This window comes from Planococcus citri, chromosome 5, assembly GCF_950023065.1.
Source record: "Planococcus citri chromosome 5, ihPlaCitr1.1, whole genome shotgun sequence".
NCBI classification, from domain to species: Eukaryota; Metazoa; Arthropoda; class Insecta; order Hemiptera; family Pseudococcidae; genus Planococcus; species Planococcus citri.
The window spans coordinates 71,563,864-71,587,351 of NC_088681.1; the positions used below are offsets into that span (position 1 = coordinate 71,563,864).

A 23,488-nucleotide genomic window follows, 5' to 3' on the forward strand; every position below is an offset into this window, starting at 1 on the left:
CAGCTCGCGAAGAGTTGGCGAGCATCACACGCTTGTTACCTATACCAACATCTATTTACGTGTAACTTCGGTAATTGTGGAAATCAAGCTCATCTTTGATATTCGGTGATCGGGTGTAGTGATTTGAATCATGCCTACGTCATCGTCACACGTGCTTATGCGCACCAGTTACGATTATCAACCAATTTATGGACACCTGACGTTCGGAAACTTGTGCAAAAAAAGTCTGAAATTGGCAATTCTGGACAACTGTTTGCGTTAATTCCTGGATTGCGAGTATTCGCCGGCCGGCCGGCAGGTACGAAGAAACTATGGCGATGACGAAATCAGTATAGGGAGTTCCTAAAAGTAAATTCGCTCGCTACGAACTTGATGCGTAGTAACTAGAATAAGTCATAAGTGGCCATGTAACATAACATGGAAATAGCGGATACATCGACACATCGTACGTTACGTATTACCTACTGGTATATTGTATGTAGTTGAATGGAGCCAGTGGAGGTATTCGCGACTCGCGTAGTAACTAATTACTACTTATTAGTTATTACCTACGTATGTCTACGTAGACGTACGACCATACAATCTACGTAAGCTGTAATACTATCTCATCTCTATCTACGTTCTGAGATAAATCTGAAAATCAGCCTCAAAGAGCGAATTGGAGAGGAAAAAGTGCAGGGCTTTTGTACTTGTTTGACCCCAAAAATTGCATTGTGTTACACCTCTCATTCCTCTAAAATTGACCTAAAAGGCTTCTGGTACCTATATCTTAGGTGTGATTTTTGGAGATTTCGACTTTTTAATCTTTCCTCATCTCTCTCCAACAACGAATGAAAGGTAGATTTTTGCCCATACTCTTTCTTCTTGGTGGGGGCGAGCTCCGAAGGTGCGAGCTACCTGAACGTGTAGGCTGGGGAAAGGGATTCCCCTCTAGAGGCCTGAGCCATTTTGAAAAGGAAAAGACGAGGTAGGTGCTAGGTGACTATCTTGCTGGATAGCTGGATGTTTATGAAATTTTTATGCAGCGTCCAGTGTTTACTTGCGTAAGTCCCGTCAGAAATTTCGTCTTGTTTTAGGTATCTAAGTATGTACCTACTATTGTATGTGTACGAGTATTCTTGGGTGACGATCTAAGAAAGTGATCCGCTGATCCCACAATAAACTTGTTGACATTTTACTGTGCTAGTCGTACCGGGCTAGACGCTAGACTTACTCGTGGCTTACGCGTATATTATACGTAGACAGACGTGTACCTGTGCCTACCATTTTGCATTTACGAATGCGAGCGGATAAATGATAAATATATTATACTCGTGCGGATGGATACTTACTCCGGCTCGGCTGTGTCAACCTTGACATACATTTTGCACTATCCGAGTACGGAGTACCTATATTTATTTCGTTATTTTGTTTTATTCTCACTGCAACGTGTATAGTGAGTAACTGTAAGTAAGGTAGCGTACTCGTAAGTAGGTACGAGTACATATAGATGCGGTGACAGTGCCATGCCAGTGCCAGCATCTATGGCGCGGCGGCGACGATCAACCAGCTTCGATTATTTGCGTACACGTCGTCTAATTACCACTGCCCCGTCCTAGCCGCATTTACATAAAAATAAATCGATTACTTAATCGTCGCGTCGGCTGCCTAAATCAACGTACGTAATTATCGTATACTTACTCGTATTTGTACGTTAACGTAGTGCTCGAATACGTACCTATCTTGATCTACAACTTACGAGTCTCGTATACGAGCTATTGCTGTATCGCTATCGTAGGTATAGGTACTCGTATCGAGTCCATGTGTAATACATACATACTTGGGCAATTTACCTAATTAAACGTGATCGATCGATGTCTAGTGCATCATTTATCGTCCTGTCTAGAAAAGTGTAGTGTCCTTCTCTATCTAATTACCCAGCTTCATTTTACTCGTACATATTCCATTGCTATACACATGTGTCGGTGATGGGTGAAATTTTCAACGCATTCTGATGCTCACCCCCCCCCCCCACCCCCAAAAAAATACCTCGAGTAACGATCGAGCAGGGAGGATAAGGGGCACTGCTGGTGCCACGTGCGAATAAGTGACGCCTTCGTACCTTACGTACTTTGGTAGGTCTAGGTACTCGTAGATTTACAATTAGGTAGGCCACTAATGACGCTATGTCAATACGCAAGCAGTCAGCGGCGCGGCGCGGCGTGGCGGTGGGTTATTGACCGAAGATCGAAACAACACTCGCAGCCATGACCTGTCTTTACAAATGAAAAGTGTCTCCATTATGCGCTATCCTAAACCGAAATGTAATATTGGCCGGTCTATCTGTAGGTATAGGTAATTATTGTATAGCCTACGTAAACGTGTAGTGTAAGTATGGTACCTACGTGCAATTCTATACGTATACATAAAGGTTGTATATAGTGTATACCATACATACATACGTATAAAGCTTCAGTTCTGTACCTCTAATCTCTATACCTACCAGAGTACTGCACGGTTAAGTTAAAATAGCCGGATAACCGCCGGAGCTATCGGCTAATTTAACTACAGGTTACAAACTGCAGTTACTTTTGTCGGCGCGCGCAACCAGCGGTAAGTTAGGTTAATAACCATACGTTAACCGCATTCGGTTCTCTGGTGTCTCAACAATACATTTTGGTGACTCATCAAACAGATAAGACAGAATCGAACATTACATTTCCGATAAGAGCGCGGTATAATCGCAGGTAGTTTAGTCATTTTAACTACAAAATTATCCGCATAGGCTAACGCTAATATAACTGCTTTTGGATGAGTTATATTTGGTAGCTTACCGCACACGACACGCGACTAACGCAGATAACTTTTAACTATACCGTGCAGGACTCTGATACCTACCTGAGTCCTACACAAACACAGACACACGTATGAGTATGACGTATACTCACTCACGCGCGTATCAATCTTGAATTCGAATCGAACTTAACGATCAATACGACTATACCTATTTACCAAATAGATTAATAAAAAGAATACACAAACACATAGGTAGTGAAAGTACACACGCATGGACACACAGCGTACACAAATCTATAATCTACACCTATATACGTTGCTCAGCACAAGGATAAATCTAGGGGGAAGGGGGAAGGGAGGTACAGAGACGTAGAAGTAAATTTTTCGGACATGTCGCACAACTAGCAAAAAACAAACACAATTTTTTTCAAAAAAAGTAATTTTTGTAACCAAAAAAGTTTGAAAAATTAACCGAAAAGTAAAAAAATAGGTATATAGGTATCTGGTATGTACCTAAAAAAAAATATCACAAAACGTAAGCAAAACATTTTCATGCAGAAAAAAATAATTTGTCAAAAAAGCGCGACTTTGTAGTGTTATTTGTGGGAAATGAAATCGTCCTTTTTTGGAACTTTTTGTAAAAAAGCAACCGCTTGAAGCAATTTTTTCAGCAAAAATGAGACCTAAACGGCGATTTTTTACTGTTTTTGGCTCAACGCGAGACAACGACAATTTTAGCAAAACTGAAGGATTTTTAAAAATGTATTTTAAAAAAAACTTGTTAGCAATTTTTAGCAAAAAAAGTAAGAATTTGTCAATTATGAAAGAAAATTTTACATCTACTCTCAAAAAATTGAAATTTTGCGTCCTCTGAACGGATTTTTTGCGGAAATGAAATCTGACTCAGTGAATTGACTACGTAGGTATTCTATTGCCATTTGCCAGTGATTCATCTACTTATAACGGTGCAGTGAATAGGTTTTCAATGCTCTCGGCTGATGTTTCATCAGAATTGTTACTTGAGAAATCTGATGAAATTCTGACGAAATATTCGTTAAAATTATCACCTTCTATCGTACTATGTACCTGCAATACCCTCGAGTTGATTTTTTGCAACTAAAAATTTAAAAATTATTGATTCGTTGGTACCTACTCTTGAAACATCTGTTTAAAAATTTCCGGCAGTAATAAAAAATTATTGGAGGGAGATGTCTCTAGTATGTTGTTATTTTCGATTACCATTAATTCTACCCCAAAAATCAGAAATCCACACACAATTTTTAAGCGTATATAAAATGAGTATGTTTCATCTTATGCTTACTTACGTTTAGTTGAAAGTCCGTTCTTTTCCAGTAATTTCTCTTACTAAGTAAATTCACCTTCTTCGAAGAATTGTGCATTTTTGGAAATTTTGGAAAACGTTCAAAAATCACGTTTCTTCCCTGCTGCGACTAAAATTAGCTACCCGTTCGTGGTTCGCCCATTCTGCTTTCTACGTTAGAAGAGATATCGTAGTCCATCCACAGTCACGTGTATAATTTGATACCGATGTTTCCGAGATCTCTTAATTTTTCCAAATCGCTTCTCAAAAAATAGAAACTGAAATGGATAATTACGAAGTATTAGATTGAATTACGTACATATATACTCGTACGAGGGAAGAAGCAAACGGATAATGACGCATTCAAATTACTTATCTAAGTATAAGTATGAAAAGACGTAAGATACATTTTTTGAAGCGAAAGTAATTTATTTAATTCGTTATTTCTACCTGTACGAGTTCTCGAAAGGAAAGAGCGAACACATTCCGCACATTTATTTCTTTTTTGTTGGAAATTTAATTTTATACAAAAAATTGATCCTTTGCATATTCGAGCTATCTTCAAAACTGAAGGAAGTAGGCGAGCTTAAAATGAAGAAATTTACCTATTAATTTTGTTTTAATTTTCTCAAACACCGACCGCCCTCCCCATCCCCCCACCCCTATTAAAAATAACAAAAAATGATATTGACCTTTTTTTCTGGAAATTAAATTCCCTATATTTAAGGTGTTACTAGGTAGTTTCATTCTTCCAATCACCTCGAGATTTGAGTTCGCAACGTAAATTTGAAGAAAGCGAGAGTTTCGATGATGCGAGCCAATACTTTTTGAGCTGACTGTACTCCATTTTCGATTTTGTTTTCGAAAAAAAGCGAAATATTTCAAGAGTGAAGAGCGATATGGATGTTATACGTACGACGAGTATGCAAGCTCGTCACAAGTTTTTGAAATACATATTGTCGTGTGGTTGTGTTGTGAAGAAAGGAAAAAGATAAACGCGTTTAAATTGGCTTTAATACTCGTACTCGTAATGCACGAGCGTACGTCCGCGGTACGTCTATCTCTACGAGTACTCGTACTCGTATACTTATGTTCGTACATTTTTGTACATACGTGATCGCATTCGCGCTGCTGTTTTTGACCTGCTTTATCAGCGATTAAAACTTTATCTCGTAAATAAGTCGCGTTTATAAGAATCTTTCTTTAATGTCAATGAACAGTTTGACGTAAATCCACACTCAATTACGAAATTTTTTACAGCTAATATCCGACCCGACTGTAAGGCGTAAAATTCGTTATTCGTTCTTTATCTCAGCTCGCTTCGGCTCGGCCGGCACTCAAATAGATAAGTTGGCATAGAATCGAGGTTTTTTAGTCGGCCAGCTACGAGTACATTCATACTTTGTATGTATGTAGGTGCCCGATTTTTGAACGGTCCCTTGGTTCATTTCACGATCACGATGAAAAGTACTCGTATATTACCTTTTCCGTTGTTTTCAATTATCTTATACCGAATTGAATGCAATTTTGTTGCGGGGGTAACTCTGAAATTCTGGGGAGGGGGGGTTTCGTTGATGTTAATACGAGTAGTTGTAAAAATTCAATACTCATTTGAGATAGTCTTTGTAAAACGAGACGTTAAGCTATCTACACGTCTACAGATTGGCAATTTTCGATGATTTTTATGCAACTTTTATGAGATTTTACTGATATCGACGAATGATGATATTTCGATCAATTTTTCGTTACTTTTTTGGGGGTTATTGCGGTGTTTTGTCAACTGTCATCTATTTTCACATGGTTGTGACTAGTTTTAGATCAATTTTTGAAAAGTTTGACTTATTTTTGCCACGTTTAATCAATTTTATGCTAAATTGTTGTAATTTCAATGGCGACTTTAGAACTTTTCGTAACACTTTTGGTAAATTGGACACAATTTCATTCGACGTTGATGGTATTTTAATTATTTTTCTTGATTTTCGCGACATTTTTAATCAAGTTTTGAAATTTTATTCATTTTTGACTGTTTTATGGGCTATGTGTGGCAATTTTTGTAAAAAAAACCGTCGTTTTTCTGTACAGAGTTGAGTAATTTTAAAGCCGTGCCAATTTCTCAGTTACCTATTTCCATCCAAAATTTGTTTCTAGTTTTTTCAGAGTAGGTACATAATTTGTATTTTGGAATTCCTTGGGAAAATTGGAAGCTTCTCGATGGTGCCAGAATTTGACACGAATCGTGAAAAGGTTGGATGTATGTATTTGGTTAAAAATGGCCTCAATTGACCCGCAATGTAATGTTCGAAATTATTAAAAAAATCGTTCGATTAGTCGCGTATCAATTTTATTACAAAATGGATTTCGCAATGACGATTATTAATACCTATACATCTTCGTGTGTTTTTGTTTACGTTAATTTTGGTCTTATTTAAAGCTTATTGTGTTACCTATTTTTAATCACTTTCGGTAGATAAGCTCTTATCGTGTAGTATATTATCAATTTCGATGCGTACGTGGTACACGATGGAAAAAATGCTCGAAATTGCTAATGTGAAGTACTTATAAATGTACTATACAATATTACTTACCTAGTACCTAACTACCTACCTACCTACCTTGTTTGTTCAACATCAACATATTTTGAACTTCTGATGTTCTGAATCTGAAACTCGAGGGGACCGAATACGAGTGCATATTTTATTGTTTGCGCGCTCGGTATGTTCACGTGTTGTGCATCTAAATAGGTACATGTACATACCTACATAATACGTACATATCAATAGAAAATATACCTATACGAGCCCTACTATGGGATACATGTCAGTCATAAACTATGCGGGTGAAGGGTTATCGAAAAATCTCTCTACGTCGTATTTCAATTTCAAAAAAATCAAAGCAAAATAAGTATGTACAAATAAAATGCCTGATGAAATGATTTTTTTATGCGTACCTAAAAAGCAATTCCTCCCTTCCGCAAATCTGTTCAGCGTGCGCTTTCATTTGATCCACATGCCTTTTGAAGGCTAAATACGAGTATACGAGTACGAGTAAGTAGGTACTTTGTTTCAAAAATGACGAGAAAAGTACGAAAATTTCCCACTGATGTTTGTTTACGCCTACCTACCTAAAATTTAGCATCTACTCGTATACGAAAGTATTACGTAATCATATAGCTGGTATTTGGAGTGTACGAGTATGATCATTTACAATATTACGTATTACGAATTTTCGTTTTCTGGGGAAATTTTCTCGACAGAAAAATCTACCTACGCTTCGCTAATCGCTATCGTCAAATACCGGTTTTGTGAAAATAATTTCAAAAAAAAATCATCCGGTTTCTTTTTCGCATTCGAGAATGCATGTACGGTAGGTACATATGTACTTATTTGTATTTGGTTTCGGTTTATTACGAACACTATTTAAATACCGCTATCGTTGCGTGCATGCTTTGTGATAAAGACCGAATCTATAGTTAGAATTTCTTCTCGAGAGCGCGAGAAAACCGATAAAATAACCTTTTTCGCCCCGTTTCTATAACCAATAGGTACATGAGTATTTTTTTTCAACTGCGAGGTAACCGTTTTGACGCTCTACGCGCAGTAAGGTTATCAAGTATTTTTTTCTTTTCTACCAAAAAATCGTGAAATCAAATTTTAAAACAGAAAAAAAAACGAAAATGAACAGGTACGAAAAAAAGAAGCGAAACAATCGTAAAATTCGACCGTCGATAAATATCAAATTTCACTTTTTACTCTAGCGTGAATAATTTTTCAAATATTTCACGATATTTTTTCTCAAATTTGACGCTATTTACGCTGGTAGGTAGGGGTAGGGGTAGGGTGTTTTTTTTTGCGTCGTGCAATGTACGTATTACGTTGGTAGGAACTGAAAATTCAAAAAGAAGGCTTGTTGTTCGAATTGAAAGTTTACAAATTGCGGAGTACCTTCGATTTTCATTTAACGAATAGGTACAGTGTTGAGTGTACACGATGCATTGTTAAAATTTTACGCAGTTGGTGTTTTTTCTCGGTCGAAAAACAAAATACTTAATCGAGCCGAGTGTTTACACTGTTGCGAATTCTTATCTGCGGCAAAATTTTAAATCGCTCTCTCGGTAGGTGAAGGTGTAGTTGGAGAGAGTTACCTAATCAGTAATGGCGAACATTATAGCGATGCGAAATTTCAAACTAACATAATTATTTTCAAAGTCGAAATACCTAATCGTAATCCGCTTATAAAACCAAAATGAACGAGTTTACGATAACGTTAATGGTTTTGTTTTTTCGTTGGTGAAAAACTAAATGGGAAAATGTGCAGAGTGGAGAAAATGCTTCCTTCTATGTACCTAACCTATCTACCTACGTAGACAGATAGGTACTTCTTCAAGTCGAGTCAATCGCGATAAGTTTAATCATCGTTAAAAAATTCAGTAAAAATGAAGTTCGGACGAATGAATATGGCGATAACCCGCGAGAGCTCTTTAATTACTTGATTTCAAAATTATCGATTTTTTGAACAAGAATAATATAAGTACCTAAGTATTTATTCGAAAACCATAACGGAGTAATTTCGTTAGCCAGCTCGGCGGCGCGACGCTTCACCTTGATTGCAGAACGCGGGTTTTACTTTTTAGCTGCCCGAGAATTTATCAATTTGGAAAAAATGAACCAAATTTTTCTAAACTATAAAATTTCAGTTGTAAAGAAACACGATAGCGATAGTGCAATTATTAAAAAATGACATCACGCTCGCATAGAAATCTCTTATCTACTCACAATCAGCCTTATCTTTTCTACTATTCAATTTTATTTTAACCATTGGAAATTTACAACCCTATGATAATCTCGACATTGATACCTAATCTATCAAAATCGAAGCAGACGTAGGTCTTTGAAAAGTGAATTCCACGTCAAATTTGCCCAGTTTTGGGGTAGGTATAGGTAGTTCTATTTCCATTTTTTGTTGATAATACTTGTAAAAACCAATTATTTTCTTCATCATGGGATTGATCTTAAAATTTGTTTCACATCGGGAGTTCATAGGAACTAAGAATTGGACAATATGGTACACTGTTTGCCAAAACCATATAAGTGAATTTCTCTTCCTATCTAAAATCATCAGCAAAATAACAATCTAGTTAGTAGTATTACTCACATACAGCTAATAAGTTACATTTTTTCATCATATTAAAGACTTCAATCAGGTGATAATCAATCGTTTTCTCTTTTCCAAGAACAATCTTCAAATTTGTTCCACGTTGGAGTTTGTACAGATTGAGATAAATTGGGCACCACATCATCCCATACCCATAATATCTAATGCTTTCCAAAGCAACTCCAGCAACTTCTTCCTATCAAAAACACAAGAAAAAAAATAAACTAATACCGAGTAAATCAGGATTCCGAGTTCATTATCATATCACATCGAATATATCTACATCCATTTGCTTATCAAAACGATTGAAACGTAAAACTATGATAAAATTTCGAGTCGTTTGAAACGCTAGTTCATTGGGCACTTCCGCGTACCCATCTCAAAGTTGCAAATTTTCTACAACCATTTTGTAAAACTGTTTTTTTTGAAATGATAATCTCCAATGGAATCACATTTCAAGGCATTATTTTTTTATACATCATTTTAATATCGATGGTACAAATTCACTGTTACAATCAATCCAGGTAATCAACCCTCTCTCTCTCTCTATTGGTACCTTCAAAATTCACCTACACTAAAAAGATCTCGTTCTTTCCCTCTCTTAACTGTAGCATCGACGACGTCAAAAACCTCATATCGAATGCTAAACACATCCTCGTTCTTACTGGACCAGCCATCATACCAGAGTTAAAATATCCCAACTACAGAGATGACAGTTACATGTGGAGGGACACGATATCTTCAGATTTGGCTACTTCCGATGCCTTCGAACGTACACCGGACAAAGTATGGGAATTCTACAGCTACCTCAGATCGTTAGCATTACCATTTGAATCAAATCAGGTGTTAGGTATAATCATTCGACTAGCAACTATCGATTCGAAGTACATTTGAACTAAATTATCGTTTGCACCTTTTGAAATATAGGTTCATCATACTTTGGCAGCTTTACAACAACGTTTCAGGGAGGAAAGTCGACAGCTAACTGTGGTCACCCAATGCGAAGACGATCTGCATAGACAAGCTGGTATCCAGAATGTGATCGATTTGAACGGGTGTATTTTTAGAACGAAATGCATACGCTGCGGTGAGAAAGAGTATAACAGAGATGATCCCATTTGCGAGGCATTGAAAGGATACCAGTAGGTAGTTTGCACACGATGTGGTGGTTTTTCTTCATTTTTGACTTTGCATTACTGAAGAATATGATTTTGTAGGAACGCTGGATTACCTCACGTCATATCTAGAGAAGATCTGCCACACTGTAAACGACGCGGATGTCATTCTTTACTAGGCCCAGATATGGTTTGGTATCATTCTTCGTTGGATAAAATAACTTACAAGAATCTCGGTTTGTATTTTCACTATCAAAAAATTACATGTTCATTTTTTACAATGTGATCAATAATATAAGCTCTTGTTCAAATGAACAATATCCGCAGTGCGTGTGGTCAACGAAGCAGACCTGTTTATAGTAATTGGGAGCCCAACTGACAGAGGTTATGCCAGGGCTTATCAGCCGCAATTCGAAGATGAAGACATTCCTTGCATCGAATTCAATCCTGTCGAGTCAGAAAGATCGTTTACATACACGTAAGTAATTGATAATTACCCCTCCTTAAGACTCTTATTGTTCCCAATGATGCAACCCTCGGATCACTTGGGCTAAAAAAATTCAATTTTTAAATCCTGTAACTTGAAAATTCGAGTGATATAAACATTTTAGAAACCTCAAAATTGTAAAATAAAATTAAAATTGAAAAAAAATCAAAATTTTAAAAACAATCCGATTTGCAATTGTACCATCTCATTCACACTAATAAACTAGGTATTAAGGGTAAGGTGCCCTAATATCGGCCCATCCCCTAATTCCGACCCACCCCCTAATTCGTCAAATAATGCCCCCACTTTCGCAGGAAAAATGTTTTCTGGTTCCTTTTTCACAGAAAAAGCGAATGAGACCAAAATCATCACTCTAAAGTGAAATGGTAGAAAATTATGCGCAAAAAACGAAAATCAAAAAGTCAAAACATTATTTTGCTTCTTTTTCAAATCATTTCCTCCAAAATAATTTTTAGCGAATTAATTAAGTGAAAAGTGCTGTCAAATGGTGGTATGTTGAATAATAATTACGTGCAATCAGTTTTTGAATCACGATACAGATAAATTTTCCAGATTTTAAAATATCTAATTGTTATGGGGTGCCCTAATTCCGACCCACACTGTTTTGGCAGTACCCCTGAGGCCCTGATACCTCCGATAGCGATCAATCTGACCCCGAATTTAGTGCCGATGACGACGGATGCGACCCTGAATGTCAATTTTGTGGTAGGCGCTTCACTCAGGATAGGTACGGTGAAATTTGGATCAAGTGTACCACATGCTATACTTGGTACCATGAAATTTGTGATGCGGCGGTGGAAGAGTGCGATAATTTGTCGTATGTATGCTCGTATTGCTTGTTAAGGCTCCAATTAATCGTTGTAGGTACTAGGTACATACTTTTACAGTATTATGTTGACCAATAAATATTCGTTTTAACGTTATATACTTTGATTTCTGTGTTTTTTACTCGCTTTTAAGACGTTTTTTGAGTGGGCCGATATTAGGGACCCTTTTTTTCAGTACTCAAATTTGACACCTTTCACTTAAACGTTTGGGGAGATCGTAAATGAAAATTTCGGGGCTTGGGGTTTTGGTATATTAAACTAGAAGGGTGAGGCTATCGTTTAAGCCATTGCTGGCATTTCCAGCTCAATTTGGCTTCGAGAAATTCCAAAAATAAACTAGGGGGTCGATATTAGGGCACCTTACCCTTAGGTACGATTAACATTAATAAAGAATTTCAACTCGCCATAATAATACAAATGTTCTCCCTACGCTTCCAGGTACAGCTTTATAGGACCACTGAACGAAACCGTGCCAAAATTCTTACAGCATGCTGCGCCAACAACCACCACTCCTATGGAAAACATAGACGATATGATTATCAATTATAAAGACGATAAGGATGATTATAAACATGACGAACCTGAGTGGCTCGATGACATGGAAACCAACATTTCGACTGAATGATTGCGGATCACAACCAGTATCATTGTTCAAAAATGGTAAAAACAAGTCAGCGATGCGAAATCCAAGTCCAAAGATAACATCCCAGCCGTCGAATCCAATTCCAAAATCACTTCAGTGGATTAGTATATTTATTATCAATAAATACGTCTTCACACCCTAATAGTTTATATGTACGCAAGTTGATAAGGTGCACCGGGGGAAGTTGGATGAAAACTTGCTCTAGTGCCTAGAGGTTAATATCTGGCGAAGTGCCAATAAAGGTGACTTGAGGGTACTACCCCTACTTCATCACGGCATAAAAATTTTCGCGATTCAGTTTCATTTTAGATGTCTTTGGTTCAATTGTATTTTGTTGTTGTTTTGAACTTGTTTTGAATTTGTTCTAAAATAATACAGACTTTCTGTTTCTTAGTTTTTCGCATATAGCGGACGAATCGTGCATCCTAGTGAAAATCTGATGAGAGTGATCTCAAAGAGAATTAAATTCCCTACAATTTTGTTTCGATGCAATTTTTCTAGGACGCACCGTTTGTGATCTACGCCTCTGCAAAGTTTACAGTTTATATTTTATTCCACTGAGCGAAAGCTACTGAGTCAATCGCGCTCAAATTTTCACCATAGGTTAAGAACCCTTATGGGAACCTACATAATAAATTTGATCCATATTGGTTCATTAGAAGGGGAGTAACAGCTGGTCAAAGTTGAAATTGCGAAAAATCATTCTGACTTGCCCCGGTGCACCTTACTTCTTACACCATTCCAAAAGCATAGGAAACGATATCAAGTAATGCGATTGATCGATCACGATACACAAAAAATCGATTGATCATACTCTAGTGTATCGATTAATGAAAATAATTCGCACCGATAAATAAAATTCTAATCAAGATAAAAAAAAACTGATTACTTCTAATAGCTATTTCAAGGTATTTTATGTAATATTCTAACTCACCTACGTTGGAATTCATTCGCGAATGATTTTACAAAACCAAATAATATGACATCTGTGCACCATCATTCCATCTTGATCCTTCTCATCTGCAGCGGTTCGTCGGTTCTAGGAGGCAATCAGCCATACACTGAAGAAAGGTAGGCACCTAATAAGTCCAAAACCATTTACAGTGACAAAATAATTCTAAAACCAGATCTGTCTCATTGTGAATTCATTTCTTAGCGTAAATAAATTCAAAGATTTATTGGAGAAATCCAAGAACCTGTTGGTGATATCGGGTCATGGGATGACTATGGAAACAGGAGGTGTCACGTATCGTGCAGCCGATCAAAAATTCAGACGTCGTTTCGTCAAAGATATCTGTACACGCGAGACATTCGATAAAAATCCTGAAATAGCGTGGCAATTCTACGGGTACTTGCAAGAGGTGGCTTTATGGTCGGATCCTCACGAGGTAAGTGAACAAATCCAGCAATTTGAAATTCCAGCCTCCAGGATAAAATTCTCAATGTTTTTGGATAATTTAGGGTCACAAAGCAGTAACCAGGTTGCAAAAAAGATATCTGAGGGCTGGCAAAGTGTTCAACGTGGCTACCCATAATGATGACGATTTACATCAACGAGCTCGTACTAAGAATGTCATCGAGATGTTCGGATCGAGGTTTAGGACCAAATGCGTGAAATGCGGATTTGCCAAAGAGAATCGTTCGACGACTACTTGGGATGAAATTGTCGCAGAGAAGTAAGCTGATTTACTCTATTGATTAGATTTTTCACTCAGAGTCGAGGGATAGGTAGACAATTGATGTTTCATTTACTATAGGAGGATTACAACGGGGAAAAATCCTAAAGATGCATTACCTCATTGTCCACGCTGCGATGGGTTAATGAGACCGGATACGATATGGTATGATGAAAAGATGAACGAAACCATCGATAAACAAATAGGTAAATAGAATTCTAGCCACACGATCATATTTGCATGAAATCTTGTGGAATATGGGCTCACTAAAGCTATTTTATTTCATTTCTGCAGAAGAACTAGCTCAACAGGCTGATCTATACATCGAAGTGGGTGTCACCCCGACCATATTCGCATCCAAGAGTTACTTCCCCATTATTCGAAAAAGGAAGATTCCTTGTGCCGAATTCAATGCTAAAACGACTCCTAATTCGCAAGATTTCACGTAAGTTCTATGAATTGAATTTCTTTTTCTGAATCAGACCATTGGATTTGAGGTTTGAGAAATTTTTCGTACCTCTTTTCATTAGCCAAGCTTGAAGAAAAAGATTACAAAGGAAGATATATACATTTTGGTGACTAATTTCAAATATGATTCTGTTTCAGGTTTGTGTTCACGGGACCTTTGGCAGTTACAGTAGAAGATATAACAGCATATTGGAACAGATCCCTAATTGGAGAGCTAATAATTTACGACTAACTCGTCTAGTGCCAAGTTTATTCGAATTCGAGGTTAAAAACCCAGCTTGGCTGCACCCAGGAGTCCCAGGATACTGAATTTTAGTCAACTTTTTGGCATAGGGTCTAGTTCTCAGATATTTTGAAAAATTGCGACTGATTTGAGATGCATTAGTCACTTAGATGGCAGAAATTTAATTAATAAAGTTTTGTACATTCCCGTCAATTTTTTCTTCTCAAGAGTTTCAAGCAATTTTCTGGGACTACCTAATGGCTCTTCAAGATTTTGAAACATCAATCTTATCGTAGAAATAATACATGAAACCCTGAATCAAATTGAAAATTGAGCTAAATCAAATAGTTTAAGCTTTTCAAAAACATATTAATCGACACATTGTACATCGATGAGAGTTGAATCCGAATTATCGCCGTTTGGGGGGGGGGGGGTCTGTGGCCCACTGTGGGACGTTGGAGGAATATTTAACCCTTTCGGCTATGAGACAAACTGACGGATAAAATTTGAAGTGCTTTAAACTGAGTGAGGTCGGTTGCTGCCTAGAACTCAAAATTTGCTGGAAATCGCACATTCAGAAAGTATTCATGTCACAAATGGCAATAAACCTTGAATTGACTATTTTTCGATTTATGACACCGAATAGCATTATAAATCAAAATCAAGCCTTCTGAGGCATCTGATATTTCAAGATGAAAATATTGATAACAAGCATTTTTGAAAATAGAAAAAAAGATGAGCTAAAATGAAATAAGTTTGTGTAAAAAAAGAAATTTTTGAAGAAAAACAAGGCATGCGACTTCAGATGGTTATTCAAACTGCAAATGTGTGAAGGTGATTGCTTGTGGGAGGATTAAAATTGATGGAAAAATCTTTGTGTTATAGAGAACATTTTTTGAAATTTTGAAAACTCGTGTCACAATTCAACCTGAAAAGTATGACATAATTTTCATTTTCGGACACATACATCTCTTTTGAGGTAATTTGCTTGGGTGAGTAAGTTACCTCAGAAGATGACTAGGTGAACTTTTGAGAGCATTTGAATTTTTTGATAGATACTGTGTCATAATACAGTCCTCAATCTGTTTGTCATAAGGAGATGATAAAAATAAAATACGTACGTCATGTTGTGGAATTACTGGAATCCCTTTTTAGAAGTCATCTTACAGATAATGAATTTATTGAGCGCAGTGTTTATGACACAGTATCCATTATAAAATTCAAATGCTTGTAAAAGTTTACTCAGTCATCTTCTGAGGCAACTTACTCACCCAAGCAAATCATCTCAAGAGAGATGTATGTGTCAGAAGATGAAAATGATACATATTTTTCAGAATTTCATTGAAAATTTGCGTTGAATTGTGACATGGGTTTTCAAAATTTTGAAAAATGCTCTCTATAACACAAAGATTTTTCCATCAATTTTAATCCTCCCACAAGCAAACACCTTCAAACATCTGCAGTTTGAATAACTATCTGAAGTCGCATGCCTTGTTTTTCTTCAATAATTTCCTTTTTTTACTCAAACTTATTTTATTTTAGTTCATCTTTTTTTCTATTTTCAAAAATGCTTGCTACCAATACTTTCATATTGAAATATCAGATGCCTCAGAAAGCTTCATTTTGATTTATAATGCTATTCGGTGTCATAAATGGAATAATAGACAATTTAAGGTTTACTGCCATTTGTGACATGAATACTTTCTGAATGTGTGATTTCCAGCAAATTTTGAGTTTTAGGCAGCAACAGGCCTTACTCAGTTTAAAGCACTTCGAATTTTATCCGTCAGTTTGTCTCGTAGCCGAAAGGGCTAATTGGAAAAAGGAATTGATATTCGTAATGAGCGCTGTTGAAAACGTATGAAGTGGTATATCACTCGATCTTTGAGATTTTCTTACATTTTGCCCAAAATTTTGGGACTTTGTTGCCTTTCCATGTTTTGTGAATTCCATCGACGAAAAGTTCACAGTATAAGGCTGCGTGAAAGCTCATTTTGGAGGACGGCGAAAGAATGATTTATTCTATTAGTACCTATTTGCGTTGCAAACATGTTACATTTTATCTAATTTTATTATTTATATTTATTTTTTTCGTTGTTTTTATGTTTGCAGGAAGAGCGGCGACGGTGACGGTCGCGTCCGGAAGAACGAAGACGAACAGGCGTCGCATCGTGTGGCGGAAGAGCGGACCTAGTGGACCTAATGGGCAAATAGGCTTATTTTTGCAACTTGCAGAATATTCTACGAGTATGTCACGCTGTCAGGCTGCCTCTTGTGTACCCCGCCGCGCCGCTTTGCCATATCGCGAGAGTGAGAGAAAACTGCGTAATACCGTCAACACGTTAACCAAACTTATGGGTAAATTTTTTATTAGACTAGGGTATAAGGCTACTTTATCTACGTATTTACATTATTTTGTATCGTACCATATCGTAATCGTAACATGATGTACACCGCGACACGTGGTCATCAGCGTTTTACGTTAGTTATTTTTAGGCTTAGGCTGCCTACAAATTCGCGTTATACTTTGTAAATATTTTTCGACCGCGTGCCATCTTATGTACCATTGTACCTACCTATGTATTTGAGCGTTTTGAGATTCGAGGGACAATCGACCCCAGGACCCACCAAAGCTTCCAAAACTTACTTATACATATGCTAAACTATCCATTTATACGGATTGCAGCTGATGTCCTGCAATGCTCCCTAACTGTCTCAACTTGAAAGCATGCAATGCTCACTGGCAAGTTTGACCAACGTTTGTTTGTCTCTTTTCATACCCATGAACATGGTGTATACCTACTGTATGGCATTATTGGGTGCACCAGAAGAACATTTATCAACTTTGCCTGCAATTTGTTTACTGCGAACTGCGACTATGAATATTGTGTATAAATAAGCCTATAACCGCGAACTTTGGCGAATGATGCAGAGTATTTTGCTGTACTTGTAACTACGTCGCGTCGCTTTTGAGTTTATCTGGAAAAAATTGTTTATTCGCGTTCGCGCTATCTATGCTATGTATGTGCGATGTGCGCAATTTGCGAGTCCTGCGGAATTTCAATGTTGGAAAACAGGAGGCTCGACAGGGAGGCGGGAGGCGAGAGGTATCACGCGATACATCGCGTCGGATCGCCTATAAAGCTCGACTTGGCATTTTCTTTCTTTTTTCACCCAGATAAAAGTGGATGTTATTCGTTTTATTTTCTTGTTTTTTGTTTTCGTTGGTTTTATTACTCACGTATAAGTAGTAAGTACCAGGTACCTCTACCTACTTACGCTCTTACTACTGTTTTTTCGTCGGTCGGTCAATTTCGAAGGCCGAATGCTCGTTCGCATTCGCATTCGCATTTGAGCTGCTGTTCTGTTATTCGTTATCTTTAAACCTGTACATATGTCGTATGTCGTACATAGTATGATGAGGTAGTAATATAGGATGTACGAATTTTTGAAACAAGTAGATATAATATGCAATGTACCTACGAGTATATAAGATGGGAAATGGACGATAGGTACGAAAATGCTACGTATGCATCTAACAAACACCACACTCAACAGTTTATATGACGGATGACCATGTGATGTGCGAGCCGAAGAGCCAATTGTGCGATGTAAAAGTGTGAGAATCAGCAACATTTTGATGCGAATGCGATACGCGTAGCTTAGCGAGAAATTGTCGCCGAATGGGTTGTTTTATTCGCCATTCGCGACAGGTGCTATAGATACACGGACACGCGGACAAACTCTAACTATCCGTACACTTCGGATAATTGAAATTAAACGAATGATACTCGTACGAGTGAAAAGCACCGGCTACTACATATATTGACCATCAATTTTGATGAGAATTTAGGAGAAATTGCTGTCATTTTATTCAATTTTAGATCAATGATCAAAGTATCTTACGTGTTATCGCAAGCCCTGTACGCGTATTTTGGATTTTGAGAGACCATTCGAAGTATACCAGAATCAATGCAGTATACCTAGCTAGTGCCCCTGCCCATTGTATTGCCTTACTTCGTGACTTTCATAATGTACTGTAGTCTGTACATAAAAGTACATAGGTATGGTATAGAGTATAGAGTAAAATTGCGCTTCAATTTGGTCGTATACTTGATTCTGAAAAACCTGTCTAACGTGATAAAAAAAACGATAGCCTGGATCAATTCCAACTTACTGACGTCAAATAAAGTATACCTATTAGGTATGTATAATTCGTTTCGAATAACTTTTAAATCGAATTTAATACGGTACAGTACGTTCACGTTGCGCAGATTACGATACTTATTGACTATATAGTAGCTTTTCATATGCACATACTACTTACTTAGGTACACCTACCCTTATTAGATTCTAGATACAGGGTGCCCAGAAATATCGAGCACCCCAAAGAAAGTTTTTCATTAAAAATATAGGTTGGCAACGTGAAATATGTAGATGCGTATGATTAGTGGAATGTTATCTCTCCAGTCCAACAACCAATCATGTGCTATCATTATTACGCGTACTCGTATCATTCACTGTGACCAACCAAAGTATTTTAGTAGAAAACTTTTTTAGGGGTGCTCGATATTTCTGGGCATCCTGTATATGACGTACATATTTGTACCGTTATATTTTTCAGTTTTACACTCTGGTATTTATTTCAAAAACGTGAATAGCCAACAACGTTTAAATTTTTAATTGAAACTTTAAATTCCCCCCTCCTCCTACCAATGAAAATGTGTTTTTTTCTCGTTGACTTTGTGTTATCCCTCGCTTCTGGCAACTGTGGGCGATTTTTCTTTTTAAAAACGTGTTAAAATTATATTGAAAACGTGAAAAGCGTTAATATCGAGCTGTAAATCAACGGACCCTGATGAAATTTTTGTAAAATTTAACAAAATTTGCAATAATCTATAAAAATGGTATAAAAACACGCCAAAAACCCTTAACATTCGATGTCAATCATCGTGAAACTGATGCAATTTCTGTAAGATTTTACAAATCGTAGTAAAAATTGCACGAAACAATATTGAAAACGTCAAACGTGTTAAAATTATGTAAGCAGCTTGATATTTATTTTCAAAAAATTTTAATTCACTCCCCCTCTCGCCGATTTTGGAGCCTTTCGATTTTATATTGAAAAGAATTTCTGAATTCACCGTGTTGGCTTTTTTCGCAATTATTGTCTCCATCGCTAGAACTATAATTCTCCGAAACCACGAGATTGACTTCCCCTTCACGCGTATCCATTTTCGGGGCTAAATTTAGGATTGGCTGAAAGAGAATTCGAAATCAGAACTACAAAAATCTTCCCTCCTTCTTCGCTTTAAAGGGTTGCTGAGATTTTAAAAAATTATTCCGTTCAAAAAATCTAGTCGAGATTTATCAAATTTCTAAAAATTTAGCTTGATTTTGTAATTGCGAATTTTGCAAATCTTATTTTTTGTAGTAGGTGTATCAGCTCGCCCTTGAGAATACGAATTGGAGATTTCTCGTTCAATTTTTCAAATAGAAAAGTCAATTTTTCGAAATCTGATTTTTTTACTAGATATTCCTCGTGAAAATTTCAAATATTTAAAAGAGTGAAAATTAAAGCGATTTGACTCGCTAAATGCAAATATAGGCAGCAAAAAAATATCGACCGTATGAGAGACTGTCCGTATCAGGCGGAAAATATCGTTCAAACCATGTTGAAACGTGCATTTTTGATCACTTATTGGTTTAGCCATCCGAGAAGTGCTGAAAATAGGTACGAACGTGGAGAATACGTTCGGAAATATTTTCAAAGAATGAAGTTTAGGTCAACTGATAATTGACGATAGTAGGGAAGGGGGGCCGGGTCATCTGCAAAATTTCAATGCCGACTTTTCCGAGTCAAAACGGCTGTCGAGAAATCTAAAAAAATTTTGGGCGCAAATTTTGAGCTCATTCGCTCTGGCTGGAGACTTCCCGCTCGTTCGTCACTCTCTAGAACAAGACCGAATAAAATGAAACGGGGGTTCGAAAGCACGTTGAAAACTATGTCGATAAAATGAGGGTAAAATTAAAATTCTACGTAGTTTCTCGGGTTAAAATTGTAGGTAATTTTTTTTTTAAATCGCAATTTGGCGCTTTTATTTCACTCCCCTGGTCCTATCTCCTATCCCCATACTGCTCGCTGGTTTTCACACGTCTGATAAAGATAGATAGATACAGATATCTCATTTACGTAGGCGATTAGTCATGCGTATTGTTGTTTCGTATTGATGGCGCTTTAAAGCGGCAGTAATTCGCTATAGTTTGTTTGCCATTCATCTTTTCTTCAAAATCACGATTACATTTTTTATGAAACTTATACCTTAACAACGCGTATCAGTTTACGTTAAACAAAAATTGGACATTAATCAAACTACGTGCAACGTGCATGTGTAGGTACATCTACAGACCTTTCTCGAAATGTTTTTTTGAAATATGTAGGTAGGTAGAGGTACCAGGTACCTATGTTTTTTGAAAAAAACTTTCGATTTGCAATCTGTGTTTTTCTTATTACGTTGTAAAAGGGGACTGAGCTACTTAGACTATTTTAAATTGAAATTTTGATCGTGCTGTGGACAACATTTCCCTCATCCTTCGACAACCCTCCTGTAAGACTAGATAAAACTTATCTGGTCAGCGAAGCGAACGAAGTATCTAATGTATGTACATTGTATCGTAGGTATCTAAAAATTTAACTCGAACTCGTGGGAGCTGGTGATTGGTCGATTGCACGATGTAACGATGTGGTAAATGACTGGTCGTTGAAAATTTTAACAATTTTTTTCTTCGTTTTAATTGAACAGATTAAGTTGGAGGTGCATGAGTCTACCGTATGTACGTACGTATACGTAATGTTGTGTTCGCAGGTATGTTCATGTTCATGTTCATGTAGGTACTTTTATCTCAGCTCAAACATGAAACATGCTACACATTAGTGTAGGTCGGTCTGTCAGGTTAAGTAGGTAGATGAGCAGTTGGGTGTTGGGCACGTAACGTACGTACTGTATACGCGTACTATACGATTATTCGTATAATAATCACATTGGCATTAGTACGTACAGCGAGCTATGTACGAGTATACAGATGCACAGCTAAATTAGATAGGTACTTGAACTGTTACGATGGCTTTCGTACAGTCTGCGTTCTGCGTTTATTAGTACAAATAATTACTAATTATTAGTAGCACGTGAATGCAGCTCACGTGCTCGACTCGTGAATGATTGTCCGCGTGAACGGTGAACGGTGAACGCCGAATATTCGCAACTCACTACGAGATGATTTACCGCACCGAAAATGGAAAACTCATCGCAGTTAAACATTACGAAGGGGTGAAAAGTATGTTGATTTTCGACGAAAATTGGTGAAAAAGTTGACTTCGAGTGGGGGAGTACCCCCCCCCCACCGAAAAGATTTAAGCCTCGTGGTTGTGCAAAGAGCTGAAACAGGGACCCTCAAAGTGTGGTGTGAGGTGATTTTTGAATTTTTAGAGTACCAAATTTGGTAAATTGTGCCTAACCAATGCTCAGCCCCGAGCGTTTGTTTCTTATTTTTCGATGTACTTATGTATACTTAAACTTATGTATGTACTAATTCGCGAGGTCTGTTCGCAGTACGTATCGTAATTGTACTCGTACTTTTCGCTTTTCAGCAATGTTGCCATTGCCATGCCTATGCCATGCCAGTACCGAGAAGGTAATAGGTATTATAGTGGTATACTGAATGTGGGCACGTATTGCGGGTACTTCACTTCCATTATGGCGAATATAAATTTATATTGTGCACTGCGATATGTACGATGGCAGCTTGAAGGTGACCGAATAAAGTGAAAAGGAAATAGACGTGTTGGTGAAAAATGGCGAAACGAACCAACGAACGTCTCGACGATGTGAAAAAATTGAGCGGCGACGACGTCGACGACGACGCTGCGGGATGCGAATGCGAATTGCGAATTGCGAATATAGCGAATACATGCCACGGTTTGGAATAAATAAGATCGAGCGAGCGAGTGAGTGAGTGAGTGAGAGAGAAAGAGTGAAAAGTAACCCTGCTCCGATATGAAATCTTTTTTAGCATCGTTTTCCTTTTCCAACACCAACACCAAGTCACCAACACCGACACTCGACACTCGTCACTCGACAGTGGGCCAGCAGAACGGGCACTTAGCAAGGGGCCAGGGGTACGGGGGCGGAAGATGGCACGATCGGAGGAGCAGTACGGTAGTAAATAATGGAATATGCGCAGCGAAAATAACCTTGACATTGACATTGAAATTACACGCTGTTGGGGTGGCGGTGAGGGGTGCCGAAGGGGGCTCACACCCGAGATGATGGTGTGGTGTGGTGTGGTGTGCGGTGAAAGAAGAAAGAAGGGAACGCGGCGTGGCGGTTCGAGTTCGATAATTTGCCGGTCGGCGGTCGCTTGTCTGTGTGCGTATTTACGTGTATGTGTATATTTATTTATGTCGAAGTTAACCGGCGGCAGCGGCAGCGGCAGCGGCAGCGGCAGCGGCAGCGGCTGTACTTACATTGTGGCTGTGGCAGTGGCATGCGTTTCATGTGCAATGAGAGTAACGAGTACCTACCACCACTACTCCACCCCTCAGCCGGCTCAGTATTCGCCAACAACAGCCGAAGCCGAAGAGGGAGAAATAGCGCTTACCCGTAAAGAAAAAAAAAACGAAAAATTTAAATTACCGTAAACAAACAGACGTCACATTTTGACCTACAACCATGCCATAACTTGGAGCAGTAATTTGCGACTGCGAAAATGGTAATGGTTTTC

At 37.7% G+C, this 23,488-nt stretch overlaps 2 protein-coding genes across 3 annotated transcripts; both read left to right on the forward strand.

The window, feature by feature from the left end:
- Positions 1-8,918: 8,918 nt before the first annotated feature.
- Positions 8,919-12,733, forward strand: LOC135846928 (NAD-dependent protein deacylase-like). Of its 2 annotated transcripts, none has more exons than XM_065366291.1 (6): positions 8,919-9,771; positions 9,859-10,033; positions 10,175-10,389; positions 10,465-10,598; positions 10,690-10,840; positions 12,136-12,733. In XM_065366291.1, the coding sequence occupies exons 1-6, from the start codon at positions 9,677-9,679 to the stop codon at positions 12,320-12,322; spliced, it is 957 nt and encodes a 318-aa protein (XP_065222363.1). In that variant the 5' UTR covers positions 8,919-9,676; the 3' UTR covers positions 12,323-12,733. The 2 variants fall into 2 exon arrangements, with proteins under 2 accessions (XP_065222363.1, XP_065222362.1); XM_065366290.1 differs by having other exon boundaries at positions 8,939-9,771; positions 9,859-10,090.
- A 504-nt stretch (positions 12,734-13,237) lies between these two features.
- LOC135846929 (NAD-dependent protein deacylase sirtuin-5, mitochondrial-like) lies at positions 13,238-14,920 on the forward strand. Its single transcript, XM_065366292.1, has 6 exons — positions 13,238-13,411; positions 13,497-13,728; positions 13,802-14,016; positions 14,098-14,222; positions 14,311-14,461; positions 14,623-14,920. The coding sequence occupies exons 1-6, from the start codon at positions 13,320-13,322 to the stop codon at positions 14,714-14,716; spliced, it is 909 nt and encodes a 302-aa protein (XP_065222364.1). The 5' UTR covers positions 13,238-13,319; the 3' UTR covers positions 14,717-14,920.
- The last annotated feature ends 8,568 nt before the right edge of the window (positions 14,921-23,488 follow it).